This window comes from Pteropus vampyrus, unplaced genomic scaffold, assembly GCF_000151845.1.
Source record: "Pteropus vampyrus isolate Shadow unplaced genomic scaffold, Pvam_2.0 Scaffold144, whole genome shotgun sequence".
NCBI classification, from domain to species: Eukaryota; Metazoa; Chordata; class Mammalia; order Chiroptera; family Pteropodidae; genus Pteropus; species Pteropus vampyrus.
The window spans coordinates 3,967,325-3,984,292 of NW_011888925.1; the positions used below are offsets into that span (position 1 = coordinate 3,967,325).

The 16,968-nt window shown below is 50.2% G+C and overlaps 1 protein-coding gene across 7 annotated transcripts; it reads left to right on the forward strand.

Moving 5' to 3' along the window:
• The first annotated feature begins 378 nt into the window (after positions 1-378).
• CUNH11orf86 (chromosome unknown C11orf86 homolog) lies at positions 379-5,147 on the forward strand. 7 transcript variants are annotated; one of them, XM_011368985.2, is made up of 2 exons: positions 379-3,683; positions 4,279-5,147. In XM_011368985.2, the coding sequence occupies exons 1-2, from the start codon at positions 2,988-2,990 to the stop codon at positions 4,372-4,374; spliced, it is 792 nt and encodes a 263-aa protein (XP_011367287.2). In that variant the 5' UTR covers positions 379-2,987; the 3' UTR covers positions 4,375-5,147. The 7 variants fall into 7 exon arrangements, with proteins under 7 accessions (XP_011367287.2, XP_023391621.1, XP_023391620.1 ...); XM_023535853.1 differs by having other exon boundaries at positions 379-2,135; positions 2,607-5,147; XM_023535852.1 differs by having other exon boundaries at positions 379-1,197; positions 1,967-5,147.
• Positions 5,148-16,968: the final 11,821 nt, after the last annotated feature.

The window sequence follows — 16,968 nt, forward strand, 5'->3', positions numbered from 1 at the left end:
AATGCTGCCTTTCCATCTTGACCATCTTAGAATTTATGTATTACCCCCATTTTATAGTTGAGAAACTGTAGGCACATGAAGTTAAGCCACTCGCTCAAGGCACACGGCTATCGTGTGAGATTGTAAGTCTTTCGACTCAGGCAGTATGATGGGTTTGGAACCCAGGTCTCATAGGCGAGCGGCCTCCACGATGACCCCCACCAGTCCCGCCTCCAGGTGTTCATGCCCTCATGGGATCCCCTCTGTTGAATGCCAGCTGGACCTGGTGACTCGCCTTGAAGGAACGGAATGTGGCAAAAGCGATGGGAGGTCACTTCTGAGATTAAGTTTCCTAGAGACTCTGGCCTCTGCCTGCCCGCCACCTCCCGCCCTCTAACTCGCTGGCTCTAAGTGAAGCCAGCTGCCATGCTATGAGCTGCTCTTGGGAGGGGCTCACGTGGCAACAGTCAACAACCCAAAAGAAACCGGGGCCCTCAGTGCAACAACCTCCAAGGAACCGAGTCCTGCCAACAACCACTGGAGTGACCTTGGAGGCAGATCCACCCGCAGCTGGACTTTGAGATAACTGAAGTCTCCTCCCTGGAGCCTGCAAGCAACCCTGAGCCAGAGGCCAGCTAAGTCATGCCTGGATTTCTGACCCCTGGAAACTGTGAGGTCGGATGTGAGTGTTGCTTTAAGCCACTAAATGGTGGGGTGATTTGTTGTACAGCAATAGATAATAGTCTCCATTATTTAAGACTAAGTATCTATTGTCATGTCCTGGGGAAACAAACATGAAAAATACATTGTCCTAGCCTTTAAGGGACACCCAGCGTGTGATCGCTGCTACTGTGAGTATTGGGGGAACTGGAGAGGGAGCTGCCTCTCTAACTCGAGCTGAGGGGTCCGGCAGGCTTCCAGGAGAGGCTTCACGGAGCAGGGTCTGGAAAGGTGAGTAAAAGCTTGCCAGGTGAAGCAGGCAGGCAGGCAGTGGGAAGGGAAGCAAGAGAACACATTTTCTTCCCTCCCCGGATCTGGGAAATTGTCGTAAAATTACACACTTGGCAAGAGGGTATTTGGCAGTTACATGCTTGACGCAAGAGCTAGTGATTCACCCCAAGGCATCTCAGAAGTGTGTGAGTCAGCAGGCTCTTCCTGGCTCAGACCTTGGTGAGAGCCGGGATTTGAGTCGACTCTGCTGGAGTGAGCGTGTTGAAGGTCGTGTAATGGTTTTATTGCTTTTTAACTAGGGTCAGGGGTGGCCTGTGGCTTGGCCTTTAGAGGTGTCAGGGTTAGAGTGAAGAGGCACGGGTACGGATCACAGTCCACCTTTGGGACAGGCTGGGGCAGACGGCTGTGCTGGCCCTGCCTTAGCTCCTCCGGCTAGGAACTGAGCCCAGCGGATATTAAGAACCACTTCACCCATGGAAGGACTGGGAACTAAGAGAGGAAAGAGCAAGGCCAGGTCCAGAGAGAAGTCTGGGATGGGCCAAGAGTCATAGCAGGCACTTCCCCCACCCCAGATAGGGGCGCCTTGTGCAGCAGCCCAAACACAGAGGAGGCAGGATACCTGGCTTCCGGTCCTGCTTCTGCCACCTACACGGGCAGGAGAACGGAGTGACTGAAATGTGGGCTCTGAAGCCAGGCTGCCCCGGGCGGGAGTCCCAGTCCTGCCACTTACTGGGCACGCTCTCTGGCCAGGCGCTTACTTTCCTGGTCTATAACAGAGGGATAACAGTGCCCACCTCATAGGACTACCATGAGATTGAAATGAAATACATGGAGGAAGCAGTAAAAAATGCTCAGAACACAGTGGTTAAAACGAAAAGATGTGTGAGGTCCGTTTCAGCCGTCAAATTCTATGGTTCTGAGGACCTGCTGGCCGAGCCCAAGGACCTTAGGGGAAAGGGCTGCTGCTGGTAGTCTCACTTTTTGAGGCCCCATTATTCATGATATCATTTTATTTTCACAACGACCCATTCTACAGATGACAAGACTGACTGAGAGGAGAAGAGATTTGCCTGAGACAATAAATACCACCAAGTCACTTTTTGATCGCCAGCTATGCACCAAGCCCTGTGCTAGCAAAGCGTTATCTCGTCTAATCTTCTGGTCCAACCGTGGGGCAATGGTATAATGACCACCATAAGGAGCAGGTATCTTCAGATCAAAAGATAAAATAGGCAATTCCATAGAATATAAGACTTTATTAGATGGTAATTTACTTACAAGAAGATCGAGCTAGAGCAGAAAGAAAGTTTTGCATAAATTATTCTCCACTAAAGACTCTTCTTACTGTACCGTTTTTATGATACAATTCAGGTGCTATCGATTGACAAAACAAAAGGACAAAGAATGTAGCAGCGCCAGGGGCTTTACTTACCTCCTGGTAGTCAATATTGTCACCAGTTTGATGGTCATCCTGGCCATTACTAACAAAAGTGTTTAAGGTTACTTTTTAAGGACGACAGATCATCATTAACTAGAAGGCTTTGATATGCTTGCTGGACAGTGAGGTTGGTCAAAGGTCACAGCATGAAAGGACATAAAGAAGGAGATGGTTTTAGTTCAAATCTACATCTATACCCCCTCACAACAATTACCTGAGTTTTTTGTTCCTGTTACAGAAGAGGAAATGGAGAGAATGTGCCCAAGGTCGCACAGCTGCAGTGAGGAAGCCACAGTTTACCCAGAGGCAGTTCATCCTCGGAACCTGAGCTTTTAACCCTGTTCTGTGCTGGAAAATTAGGGGTTAGGCCTGGAAAAAATCCAAGTCTCTTGACTCCCAGCCTAGAGCTGTCCTGTTTCTTTTTTAAAATTTTCTAATCATAGTAAAATATACCAACACATAAAATTTACCATCTTAGCCATTTTTATGTATAATTTGGCAATGTTACATGCATTCACATTGCTGTGAAACCAATCTCTAGAACTTTTTCATCTTGCAAAACTGAGGCTCTATAATAATTAAAAAAACTCCCCATTCCCCACAACCCCTGGCAACCTCCATGCTACTTTCTGTCTCTGTGAATTTGATTATTTTAGGTTGGAGCTATCCTGTTTCTCAAAGTTCACCTGTTTTGCTGTTGAGCCATCTGTTCTCAGTGTCAACAGAACGAATTGGACAGCCAGGGCTGCAGGAGTTCCAGGGAGGCCAAGGCGGGGTGATCAGGGAAGGCTGCCTGGAGGAGGCGGCAGGTGAGGGAAGGAAGAGTTCTGCCTCTTTTGCTCTAGAAGGTGGAGAGATGGTGGTAAGGGTGACTCAGGGATGCTTGGCCCATGTGGCCTGCCCTTTGATTTATGGTGGCCACCTCAGCGCCAACCTTTGTCCCCAAGTGAGTTCCTGTCAGATGAGTAGGAGGTGCCAAGCCATCCCAAAGGCCAGTGACTTGCCAAAGGCCTGGAGAAGTCCTGCGCCTGCCGCCTCTAGAACCATGGGGACAGGGCTGCACAGCCAGTCCTTGCGTGGACCACGGCCCTCCTATGGCAAGCTCCAGGAGCCCTGGGGGAAGCCCCTGGAGGGCCGACTGCGCCGGGCACTGAGCCTTAGACAGGGGCGTGAGAAGGCCAGGGCCTCAGATAGAGGCCCGGAAGGGCTGGACTCCCCCAGTCAGGAGCAGTGGCTGGGGGGCCTGGGAGACACGGAGCAGCTGGTCCGAGCTCAGCAAGAAGGAAGCCGGCGGTGGCTGAGGCAATATCAACAGGTTTGTTGGATGGATGGATGGATGGATGGATGGATGGATGGATGGATGGATGCTACAGAGGGAGGGTGGAGATTTCAAGAAGGACCCAGGGCAGAAAAGGCTCAAGGGAAAAATGTACAGGGCCAAGGACCAAGAAAACAACAGAGTTGTCTGGAGATGAGGCAGGAGAGAGAGAGAGCCAGGAACCGTATTCCAGAGGGCCTGGAAGTCATTCAGGATTTATCCTGTAGGCACTGGAGAGTCCTGGAAGGCTTTAGAGCAGGCGGGTGTCATGGTCAGAGCTGTTTTAAGATGATTAATTTGGCAGTGTGTTGGATGGGTGGATTTTCCTGGAGGCAAAGTCAGCCAGTACAGCTTTCCCAGGGTTCTGTCTCGTGTTCTCCTGCCCAGGGAAAGGGAGGAATCTGGCCCTGCTAAGTGGGAGCTGCCAGCTCCTGGCCCCTGCCTCTTTCCTCCAGGGAAGAGTCCCCAGTGAGCATGTTTCTGTCTCTGGGGTCTACCACCACCTCGTGGCTGTAGGTGGAACAACACCTGAAGCACACCACTCAACTGGGGGACCTGGGTCCTGGTTTCCCCGCTTCCTGTTTCCCAGCAGGTGAGGAGAAGGTGGGAGAGCTTTGTCGCCATCTTCCCCAGCGTGACCCTGAGCCTGCCAGCCTCCCCGCAATCCCCTCTGGGCACCACTAGCTAAGGATGCTGGAAGCGGTGGTGGCCCCTGCTGTACTTGGATGAGACTGCCATGTCTGCTGACCTATCTCCTCGTGGCTCTTCTGGACTGTGGATGGAGTGGCCTCCTCTATGTGACGGCTCCGGCCTTCCTTATGTGGCCTCTGCCACTAGGTCACTCAAGGGCCCTGACATTGCCCCTCTGCTCTGGTCCTCTACTCTAAGCATGCTCACAGCAAAGACCCCAAAATGACTGAGAAGAAGGAGGCTCAGCTCTGCCTCCTGGAGGATTCTGTCTCCCAGGCATGGGGGTCCCCCTGGAGGGTGACATGTATGAGGGTCTTAGAAGTGTGCCCAGAAGTGAGGGTGTCGATGCCCCTGGTCCCACACGAGGCCAGTTATAAATTTCCAGAACCAAGCTCTGTGAAGCCAGACCTGTGGCTGAAAGGCTCTCCCACACACCTGGCTGCCAAGCCATGCCCCACCCGCCCTTCTTTCCAGCCAGCGGCCAGTGGTGGGTGGGCCATGGGCCTCCTTCACAGTTGCGAGCCCCCTGATGGCAAACACCGAGTGCGGGTATTTCTCGGTGAGGGCGCTCTGTGACTTAAAGTCTCGGCCCTGATATTGTCGCTTTGATCCTTACAGTACCCCGATGAAGGAAGTAGGAGAAGCCTTTCCTCTCCGTGTGACAGAGGAGGAAACTGAGGCCCAGAGGGGGGAGGGATTATTGTCTCTGGCAGCTCCGGCCACACCCCCACCCAGTTCCCAGCACTGAACACAGGAATAAAATTTGCTGAGCTGAAGTGAACAATCTGCCTAGTGACGAACTCACTTCCAAGCCTCTTCCAGCTCCCGTGGGGCTGGCGGGGCCCAGAGCTTCCCAGAATGCTAGGGCAGGAGCCTGAGGGCAGGTCCCCCCCCACCGCACCCTCAATCCCTAGGAGGCTGAGTCTTTCCTGCCACTTCTCTGGGCCTCACTCCCCAGAGGAAACGCCACCTCACCCTGTGCTGACTCCAGCCAGCTTCAGAAGACCTGGCTCTCAGCAGCATCTTGCTTCTGTGCTGTGCCCCCTGAGGCAGGGGGCTCATTCGGAGGCTTAAAGAGGGTGAGGGGCTCACACAGAGGGAAAGGTCTAACTCCAAAGGGCCCGAGCTCTTTGAGAGACACTGACACTTGTGAGAAGTCCCTGGGGCTCTTCCAGTTCAAGCAGACCCAAGGTCAAAGATGAGGGGGCAGCTGCAAGCACCCTGGTATGGGATCTGCATCTGGGAAGTGTAGCCATTTCAATGGTCTAAGACATGGCAGATGGCCCTGGCTCAGGCTCCAGACATATTTGCTGTGAATGATCCCCCTTCTGGCATCCCTGCCTTCCCAAACATGCTTTCTCCAGGCCTTGTGTGTCCTAGTTTCGTCTGCATGTGAAGACTTTGTCTCAGGCATGGCAGGGCCACTAAGAAGGACGCTGAGCCTCAGGCCAGGCTCTGTGACTGCCACCTACACGCTCACACCCTTGGAACATCGGTTTCCTCATCTGTTCACGAGAGAGGAAAACCTTGCCTTGCCAGCTTTTGGGGCATGGGGATCACACTGAGCTGGGCCAGAGCCACAGCCAGGGCTGCTTTCAGACGAGGTGAGAAGGGGCAGCTGTAAACCTGCTTCCAGATGGGCCATCCCCCCGGCCAGCAAGCAAGCCAACCTCAGAGGACTCCACCGACATCATTGTGATGTGGGGGGGATGTGACTCCCCACGGAGGCCTCCCCAGTGTGGGTGACCAATGTGGCTCATGCAGAGAAGGGACCCCATCCATGCAGAAACCCTGGGATCTCTGAGTTTACCCACCCTCAGGCCAGTATCTGCCCAAATATCTCAAAGAGAGACATCCTCGCTGAGTCGGTTTCATGCCTCTTTGTTCTATTTTGGTTGCCCGCAGAGCGCAGAGCCTCCCGGTCCTCTCACAGGCCACGGGGCTCAGATTCGGGAGGGGGAGGGGCCTGGGGACATTCAACCCCGCCCCCCAGCTCCACTCTGTCCCCTGCCCAACATCCCTGCCACACACACCCCCGACACTGGTTTCCAGAACTAGGGAGCTCACTACTCGTCAAGCTCTGACCTCTCCATGTGACCTCTGCCCTCAAGGAGCTCACACTCCTGCTAGAAAGAGAGATAGACAGATAGACAGATGACTGACTGCTCCACTAAGAAGCAGGATAGAGTAAGTGCTCACCGGGTCTCGTGGTGAGGCAGGTTAAGTGGGAGGCCCAAACCCTGAACCGGTGTGACACTCTGGGCTTGGCTAGACACCTTCCCCAGCTTCCTGGGGCCACACCAGATGGGAGGGAGGAAGCCACCAGTAGGTGGAAAAAAATATCCTGCAGGGGAAATGGGGCCACTCGGCTGCACTAATGAGGTGGGCAGACAAAGCTGTGGTTCACGCTGGAAGGGCCCTCAGAGACCAACAGATCCGGGCCATTAATTTTACAGATGAGGAAACTGAGGCTCCCACAGCAAGCCAGAGGCAAAACTGGGCCTCTCTCCCAGAGTGCCTGCCTCCCAGCCTAGAACTCTCCACCCACCCTGGGTGCCCAAAGCCCCTTTCCTCAGACATACATCAAACTCAGTGTGTCCAGATGGTCAGAGGGGCCAACGGGGACCCAGGCCTTGTGTCAAAACTGAGGCCCAAGCCCTGCCCTGCAGCTAACGTGCTGAGTGACCTTGGGCAAGTCCTTACCTTCCCCCTGGTCTTAATTTTGTCTTCTGTAAAATGCAGATTGTGATCTTTGTGTCTTCCCTGGGCTGAAAGGCAGATGATGTACCGAGTGTACAAAAACTCAGCAAACAGTGGCCTGCTGTGTCCTGAGAGGGGTCACCGTTTTGGCACTCGTCCTCATCACCCTCATCATCAGGCTAGAGAGCGAAGCGTGTAAAAGCTCCGTGGCCAAATGCCTGAGTTAGAACCCTGGCTCCACGACTTACTAGTTAGGTGACCTTGGGCAAGTCGCTTAACCTCTCTGTGCCTTGGTTTCCCTATCTGTTCAATAAAAATAATAACAGTCCCTCTTCACAGGGTTGAGGTACCCTCTCTTAGCCTCAGCAGCCTCCCATGGGAAATAGCACCTGGCCGGAGGCATCTTGGAGACAAGATGGGCCAAGGCACACATGTGCTGAGCCTTGGGCCAGCCCACGGAAGTGCCACTCAGTGAGAGCCTCAGAAAGCTTGGCACTCGGAGCTCAGCGTGTCCTCAGCTCACCCTGGCCAGGCTGGGCCTTGGCAGGGCCGTGGGCATCAGGCTCCAGGAAAGTGGGCGGAACCGCAGACCACAAGGCTGCCCTGGGGCCTTCCCGGGGGTGGTCTCTCCTTTAGTGCCAGCGTGGGAATGGGCAGGCGGAAGGCCTTCTCCTCCCCCCACTCACTGCACCCTCCCTGTCCAACCCCGCACCGGGCCACGCTCCCTTCTCTGAGCTCCAGGCAGCAGCAGTCAATTCAACCGACTCTTAGCGAGGCTCTCAGAGGCCAGCTTGGGTGAGGATTTGAGAGAGGATGGATGATGCGCACAGCCCCTCCCAAGTCCACTGCAGTGACTGCCATGCTAATGAACCAGCACCCCAGGAACTGGCTCAGGGGAGCACATGTGCCCAGAGAAGGGTGGTGGGCATCAGAGAAGGCTTCCTAAGGAGTGGACAGCAGAGCTGAGCATGGGTCACCCCAGGAGAAGAGTAGGGAAGGGTGTGCCAGGCAGAGGGAACAGCACGTGCAAAGCTGGGACGTTCAGAGACCCGGGCATAACTCAGTTTTTTCAGGAAAAAGTGAGACTTCAGAAAACCGAGGACAGACAGGTAGACAAGGGACAGGGCTGAAAAGACCTGGGGTGGCACTTCACCTGAGAAACCCTTTCTACATACTTTGTCCTATGCATTGCTTCCATGTGGTTGTCCATATGTATCGTTTATTATACCCTTTATAATAAACCAGTAAACCTAAGTATTTCCTTGAGTTCTATGAGACTTTCTAGCAAACCACAGAACTTAAGAAGGGGTCTTGGAACACTTGATTTAGAGCCAGTTGGACAGAAGCACAGGTGGCAAACTGCAACTTACGATTGGCACCTGCAGTGGGGGCAGTCGTGTGAGGCTGAGCCCTTCACCTGCACCGTTTGTGCCAACTCTGGGTAGCCAGTGTCAGAGTTGAATTGTAGGACACCTTGTTGGTGTCTGGGGAGTTGGAGAATTGTTTAATATGAAGGAAAAACTCATATATTTGGTATCAGAAGTATTGTGAAATAGAATGTTTTTCTTTTAGATGGTTATGGAAGAGAGTTCTCAGGAGATGCAAGCTGAAGTATTTCAGGATGAAGAGGCTCGATGTTTGCAACCTCTTCTCAAATGCTTAATATATATTATATTGTATAAAAGAGTGTGAATAATAAAGCAAATGTGACAAAAATTGGTAAATCAAGATGAGGGATATGTGGGAGTTCATTGTATAATCCTTGCAACTTTCTATAGGTTTGAAGTTTTTTCAAAATTAGAATTTAAAAAAATCAGTACGATAACATCACAAAAGGAGAGGCGATCAGACAGTATACGTCTCCTGACGGGAGAAACAGTACCACCTATGAAATAGTCTTTCCAAAAGCAGTCGAACCTCAATCTTCTTAAGCTCCTAGAGCCAACTCCCAATTTATGAGAACCCCTGGGGATGGAGAAACATTTGAAACTACACCATGGAGCTGCAAACAGCAAAATTCAGACTATGGTGATTCCTGCAGGACAAATGGCTAAGCTTTTTTTTTTTTCCCCCAACAAATAAATCGCAAAGAAGAAAAGAGAGCAGGGAGGAAATTCTAGACTAAAGAAATCTGACATGTTGACCAATTACAATGTATTAACCTTATTTGGATACTAACTCAATTTACGAAAAAATTAAGGATTTGCAACATTGACTCGATATCTGATGATATTATAGAACAATTCCTTTTCTAGCGGTGAAAATGACATTATAGCTATATTAATAAAAGGCTCCTCATCTTTTAAATTATTCTTACCTTGTTCGGATGAAAAAAATACAATATCCAGGATTTGCTTTGAAGGTGAAGGAAATGGATGAAGACATGGATGCAGCAAGATCAGCCCTGAGCTGACAACTGCTGTAGCTGGGCGGTGGAGACTGGGTGATGAAGATGGGGTGGTGGAGACTGGGCGGTGGAGACTGGGTGATAAACACTAGACGGGGAGACTGGATGATGAAGACTGGGCGGCAGAGACTGGATAATAAACACTAGGTGGTGGAGACTGGGTGATAAACACTGGATTGTGGAGACCGGGTGATAGAGACTGGGTAATAAACACTGAGTGATAAACATTGGGTGATGGAGACCAGGCGGTGGAGACTGGGCTTTGGAGACAGGATGATAAACACTGGATGGCGGAGACTGGGGGATGGAGACTGGGTGATAAACACTGGGTAGTAGGGTCTGGGTGGTGGAGACTGAGTGAATATTTTGCATATGTTCAAAATTCTCCATAATCACGAGTTTTTGAAAAGCAATCCTCTCAGCAAGTGGTGACTGTATGGAGCTCGCTAACACACCGAACAGCTCTATACCCCCTGGATGTGAGTGTGGGGGTGCAAGGTACTGGTGATAGTCCTGTTAGACGACTCACAGGGGCTTCTGTCTGATGACGAAGACGCTGTTGTCCAAGATGTTTGGGGAAACGTTGTTCACAATTGTTTCATAAAATGTGAAGAGTGGGAAACGTATCCAAACCGGGATGTGGCGGTGAGCTGCTGCTGCTGCTGCCGCCGCCACCGTCGGTGATGATGGGGACAATGGTGCATGTTTCCCCTCCACCACACAGCGAAGGACATATGCTCTTCCAGTGAGGACTCGGGACCTGGAACCTGACCCCAAGAGGAGCAGAAGCCAGGTGGGATGTTTGGACTTACAGCCAGCCCCAAGTGAGGCGGTTCAGAACACTTATCTCTGTATATTTGGAAATCCGTGGGCGTGTTTATTTGCTGGGAAGTCTGGGTGCCTTCCCCCATGGTGCTAGAAGCCAGAGTGGCCAAAGGACACAGACTGGAGGAGGACCAGGAGTGGGCGGCTTGGGGTGGGGCTGAGGCCAAGGCAGGCCACAGTGGGCGAAAACAGCCACAGACTTGGGGTCAGAGGACCCTGGCTGTGGGAAGGCCTGGGCAGAGCCACCAGGTGTCTGGGAAGACTAGGGCAAGGGTGCCCACACTAGACCTTGGTTTCTGCATCGAAGCAGTTATATCCAGGGCAGACAGATCTGAGTAGGAATCCTGATTTTGCCACCTGCTTGCTCTGATGTGGTTAATCATGAGAAAATTCTGACATCTTATCTACGAAATGGGGACAATACGGGGATCATCATTATGGGCTGTCCTGAGGAGTCAGTGAGGCGAGTGTGGAAGCTCTTAGCACAGGGCGAGGTGCTCCAGGAGCACTCACTGCTGTGAATGGAAAAGGGGCTATGGAGCTAACCTGACGAGCTCAGCAGAGCCACATGGCAGCCTGACCAGCTCAGCGACCAACAGTAACCACACGGGATGGTCTGATCACAAATTCCTAGCTGGGCAGGTCATGGCGGGTAGTCACGTCCATGGCGACAGCTTCCTTAGCACAGGTCGATCTTGACCTTCAGTAAACCCTGTCCATTGTTCTCATAAATCCAGGATAACACACCTTCGAATTGCCAGAGTAACTGTCTTTTCCAGACCTCTAGAAAGTACAGCTGTTGCTCGCAGCAGAGCACGAGCCCCCCGGAGCATGAGACCAGGGAGGTCCTCACTGCCATCTCGTCCCCCGCACACCACCTCCGTGTGCCGGGAGCGTTAAATGTTAACTCTCCCGTCCCCATCCACGTAGAAGAAGTGCCTGTCTCTCCATCTGCTTTTCACCCAATCCCAGAGACGTCCAGCTTTGCTTTCTCCCGCCTCCTTAATCTCCCACCAATGGGTTTCCTGTAACCTTACTCACATTTTTCTCCTTTGATTCTAAATGTATAAAATTAGCTGCGAAACTGCCATTCTCCGGAGCATTTTCTCAGTCTGTCGAGATCTTGCTTCCAGGCAGGTCCTCAAAAATTTGGCTCAAACTCTTATAAAAATTTTCCATCGGTTTAGACGTTCTTTTGTCGACAGTACGTAATCGTAGGCACCATTAACACAGTTAACAGACAAGTGATGGGGGAGGGGAGGCCAGAAGAGCAACCCAATGCTGGAGAAGCCTGACAAATACCACCTCAGTGAGGTGACCAAAGTCAACATCAACAGTGATAAGTGACATGCCAAAAATGACACTTTATCTCTGTGGTCCTCTCCTCCAAAACCTATAACTCCTGTCTAATCATGAGAGAAACAGACAAATCCCAAATAAAGGTCATTCTACAAAATAGCTGACTGGTCCCCCTCAAAACTGCCAAAGACATAAAAAATTAAAAAAAAAAAAAACAAATAAAAAACAAGGGAAGTCTGAGAAACTGTCACCACCAAGAGGAGTAAGAAGTCGTGGTGATTAAATGTATCATGTCCTGAATCAGATCTTGGGACACAAGAAGGACATTAGGTAAAAACTAAGGAAATCCAAATAAAGTTTGGACTTTGGTTAACGATAATAATCATGTATCCGTTTGGGTCAATTCATTGTGACGATTGTACCAGATTAATGTAAGTGATATTAATAGAGAAAAGTAGATGCGGGAATTCCCTGTACTATCTTCGCAATTTTCTGTAAATCGAAAACTATTCTAAAGAGGGTATTAAAAAAGAAAAAAGACAAGAGAGCCTGGGAGAAACTATGCGCAACATATAAAACAAGGAAAAGATCGGTAGCCAAAACACACAAGAGCTCCTGTAAGTGGGCAAAAGAAGGAAATATAGTCCTATTCACAGGAGAGGAGACAAACTGAGCAATACGCACATGAAGATGCCCAGACACCCTGTATTCGGAGAAATGCAAATCAAAACAACAATAAACCGTCATTTTCTCACCATCAAGTTGCTGCTTCCAGTACGGATGAGGGTGCAGAGAAATAGGTAGTGTTGGCGGGAGTGTAAAATGGTACAATCGTCGGAAGAGGCAGTTTGGCGATAGCTTTTAAAATGAAATGCACATGGCCAGTGAGTTCGTTGCAGCATTATTTGTAATAACAAACACTGGGAACAACCTTGGCCCATCGGTAGGAGGCCGTGGTGCACCCATATAATGGAATACAGTCGGCCCTCCATATCCACGAGTTCCACATCTGCTGATTCAACCAACCTCGGATAGAAATATTTGGGGAAAAAGTTATATTGTTGCTGACATATACTCTGTGGTTAGGCCTATGATGGCTGCATCTGTGCTGATCGTGTACAGACTTTTTTCCTTGTTATGGTTCCCTAAACCAGCGGTCTCCAACCTTTTAGCACCAGAGACCGGTGCTCCTATGAAAATCTAAAGCCTGAGGATCTGAGGCGGAGCTGAGGCGGTGATTCTGGCGCTGGGGAGCGGCGGCAAATACAGATGAAGCTTCGCTCACTCACCTGCTGCTCACCTCCCGCGGTGTGGCCCGGTTCCTAACAGGCCACTGCCCAGTACCTGTCCACGACCTTGGGGGTTGGGACCCCTTCCCTAAACAACACAGTGTGCCAACTATTTACATAGCATTCACATTGTATTAGTTATTAAAAGTAACCTAGAGATGCTTTAAAGCAGGGGTGAAGTAATTTTCCCAACGTCACACTCTTAGTAAATAGCAGAGCAGGAATTTGAACCCAGGCAAGCTGGTTCTAAAAGGCAAAAATAACAGCAAGACATGTATGCCCACACACATCTCTATGCACACGTGTACAAGTGACTGCATAAACAAACACCTGCTAAACATGCTTATCTTCAGAGGGCAGAGTGGGGGTGGGGGTGGGACTTTCACTGGATCTGCGTAGAAGGGTATTATTTTGATTCTGTGGTTGTTTTTGTTTTTTCTTTCATTATTTTCCTTCCAGCTTGCTCCCCACCCCCACCGCACACCCACTGGCCCGGCTTCCCCAGAACTGGCCCCTGCAGGGTGGACACAGGGGAACAAAGACATCATTGCTCAGCTTTGGATTTTGTGTTAAGACTTTTCAAAGCCCCTAATGAAAACAATAGCCTTGAGGACAAGCTTCTCCCTGTAGGAGTTTTCTGTTGTAGGGCTCTCTGTGGGAAAAGAGGTTAGTTGAGAAATCCAGGGCTGCAGGCTGGGAGGACACATATAGCAAAGTGTTTTCAGCAACTGCCCAGGAGTAGGAGGTGTGGAGGGAGGTGGGTGCCTTTTTCTGCATCCAGCGGGTGGGAAGGGTAGCTCTAGGGGCCTGAGAGGTGCCCAATCCCACATCCACTTCCCCTTCCCCCTCCCTAGGACCTGGCCTCCCCAGAGAGCTAGGGAGTCTGCGAGTTCCTGGGAGAGTGACTAAGCCATGCCTGAGGTAAAACCAAACAAGTAAGAGGCCTCTGCCATCACTTCTGCACTCCACGTTGATGGAAGAGCTTCCAAATATTTCCTGAGCTCCCAAAGGACACTAGTTCAGGGGCAGAGAGAGCCTGGATCTGGGAAGGGCTTTTGTGTGGCCTGTTGGCCATTGGCAGAGGCCTGGTCAGGCCCTGGTAAGCGACAGCCAACATAGGACAGAGGCCAATGAACTGGAGCTGAGGGTTGAGGCCCCTTCAAAGGGAGGACTGGGGTCTTCATAAAAGAGGAGGGACACCAGAGAAGGAGCTGGGGACTGGGTGTCCCTTTCCTGGTGCTGGAACCACACTACACCCTCTCCATCTGCTTTTCACCCAATCCCAGATACGTCCAGCTTTGCTTTCTCCCGCCTCCTTAATCTCCCACCAATGGGTTTCCTGTAACCTTACTCACATTTTTCTCCTTTGATTCTAAATGTATAAAATTAGCTGCGAAACTGCCATTCTCCGGAGCATTTTCTCAGTCTGTCGAGATCTTGCTTCCAGGCAGGTCCTCAAAAATTTGGCTCAAACTCTTATAAAAATTTTCCATCGGTTTAGACGTTCTTTTGTCGACAGTACGTAATCGTAGGCACCATTAACACAGTTAACAGACAAGTGATGGGGGAGGGGAGGCCAGAAGAGCAACCCGATGCTGGAGAAGCCTGACAAATACCACCTCAGTGAGGTGACCAAAGTCAACATCAACAGTGATAAGTGACATGCCAAAAATGACACTTTATCTCTGTGGTCCTCTCCTCCAAAACCTATAACTCCTGTCTAATCATGAGAGAAACAGACAAATCCCAAATAAAGGTCATTCTACAAAATAGCTGACTGGTCCCCCTCAAAACTGCCAAAGACATAAAAAATTTAAAAAAAAAAAACAAATAAAAAACAAGGGAAGTCTGAGAAACTGTCACCACCAAGAGGAGTAAGAAGTCGTGGTGATTAAATGTATCATGTCCTGAATCAGATCTTGGGACACAAGAAGGACATTAGGTAAAAACTAAGGAAATCCAAATAAAGTTTGGACTTTGGTTAACGATAATAATCATGTATCCGTTTGGGTCAATTCATTGTGACGATTGTACCAGATTAATGTAAGTGATATTAATAGAGAAAAGTAGATGCGGGAATTCCCTGTACTATCTTCGCAATTTTCTGTAAATCGAAAACTATTCTAAAGAGGGTATTAAAAAAGAAAAAAGACAAGAGAGCCTGGGAGAAACTATGCGCAACATATAAAACAAGGAAAAGATCGGTAGCCAAAACACACAAGAGCTCCTGTAAGTGGGCAAAAGAAGGAAATATAGTCCTATTCACAGGAGAGGAGACAAACTGAGCAATACGCACATGAAGATGCCCAGACACCCTGTATTCGGAGAAATGCAAATCAAAACAACAATAAACCGTCATTTTCTCACCATCAAGTTGCTGCTTCCAGTACGGATGAGGGTGCAGAGAAATAGGTAGTGTTGGCGGGAGTGTAAAATGGTACAATCGTCGGAAGAGGCAGTTTGGCGATAGCTTTTAAAATGAAATGCACATGGCCAGTGAGTTCGTTGCAGCATTATTTGTAATAACAAACACTGGGAACAACCTTGGCCCATCGGTAGGAGGCCGTGGTGCACCCATATAATGGAATACAGTCGGCCCTCCATATCCACGAGTTCCACATCTGCTGATTCAACCAACCTCGGATAGAAATATTTGGGGAAAAAGTTATATTGTTGCTGACATATACTCTGTGGTTAGGCCTATGATGGCTGCATCTGTGCTGATCGTGTACAGACTTTTTTCCTTGTTATGGTTCCCTAAACCAGCGGTCTCCAACCTTTTAGCACCAGAGACCGGTGCTCCTATGAAAATCTAAAGCCTGAGGATCTGAGGCGGAGCTGAGGCGGTGATTCTGGCGCTGGGGAGCGGCGGCAAATACAGATGAAGCTTCGCTCACTCACCTGCTGCTCACCTCCCGCGGTGTGGCCCGGTTCCTAACAGGCCACTGCCCAGTACCTGTCCACGACCTTGGGGGTTGGGACCCCTTCCCTAAACAACACAGTGTGCCAACTATTTACATAGCATTCACATTGTATTAGTTATTAAAAGTAACCTAGAGATGCTTTAAAGCAGGGGTGAAGTAATTTTCCCAACGTCACACTCTTAGTAAATAGCAGAGCAGGAATTTGAACCCAGGCAAGCTGGTTCTAAAAGGCAAAAATAACAGCAAGACATGTATGCCCACACACATCTCTATGCACACGTGTACAAGTGACTGCATAAACAAACACCTGCTAAACATGCTTATCTTCAGAGGGCAGAGTGGGGGTGGGGGTGGGACTTTCACTGGATCTGCGTAGAAGGGTATTATTTTGATTCTGTGGTTGTTTTTGTTTTTTCTTTCATTATTTTCCTTCCAGCCTGCTCCCCACCCCCACCGCACACCCACTGGCCCGGCTTCCCCAGAACTGGCCCCTGCAGGGTGGACACAGGGGAACAAAGACATCATTGCTCAGCTTTGGATTTTGTGTTAAGACTTTTCAAAGCCCCCAATGAAAACAATAGCCTTGAGCACAAGCTTCTCCCTGTAGGAGTTTTCTGTTGTAGGGCTCTCTGTGGGAAAAGAGGTTAGTTGAGAAATCCAGGGCTGCAGGCTGGGAGGACACATATAGCAAAGTGTTTTCAGCAACTGCCCAGGAGTAGGAGGTGTGGAGGGAGGTGGGTGCCTTTTTCTGCATCCAGCGGGTGGGAAGGGTAGCTCTAGGGGCCTGAGAGGTGCCCAATCCCACATCCACTTCCCCTTCCTCCTCCCTAGGACGTGGCCTCCCGAGAGAGCTAGGGAGTCTGCGAGTTCCTGGGAGAGTGACTAAGCCATGCCTGAGGTAAAACCAAACAAGTAAGAGGCCTCTGCCATCACTTCTGCACCCCACGTTGATGGAAGAGCTTCCAAATATTTCCTGAGCTCCCAAAGGACACTAGTTCAGGGGCAGAGAGAGCCTGGATCTGGGAAGGGCTTTTGTGTGGCCTGTTGGCCATTGGCAGAGGCCTGGTCAGGCCCTGGTAAGCGACAGCCAACATAGGACAGAGGCCAATGAACTGGAGCTGAGGGTTGAGGCCCCTTCAAAGGGAGGA

Excerpts from the sequence above, each read along its gene's own strand:
- CUNH11orf86 (XM_023535853.1), top strand. The coding sequence starts at position 2,988 with ATGCTACTTTCTGTCTCTGTGAATTTGATTATTTTAGGTTGGAGCTAT.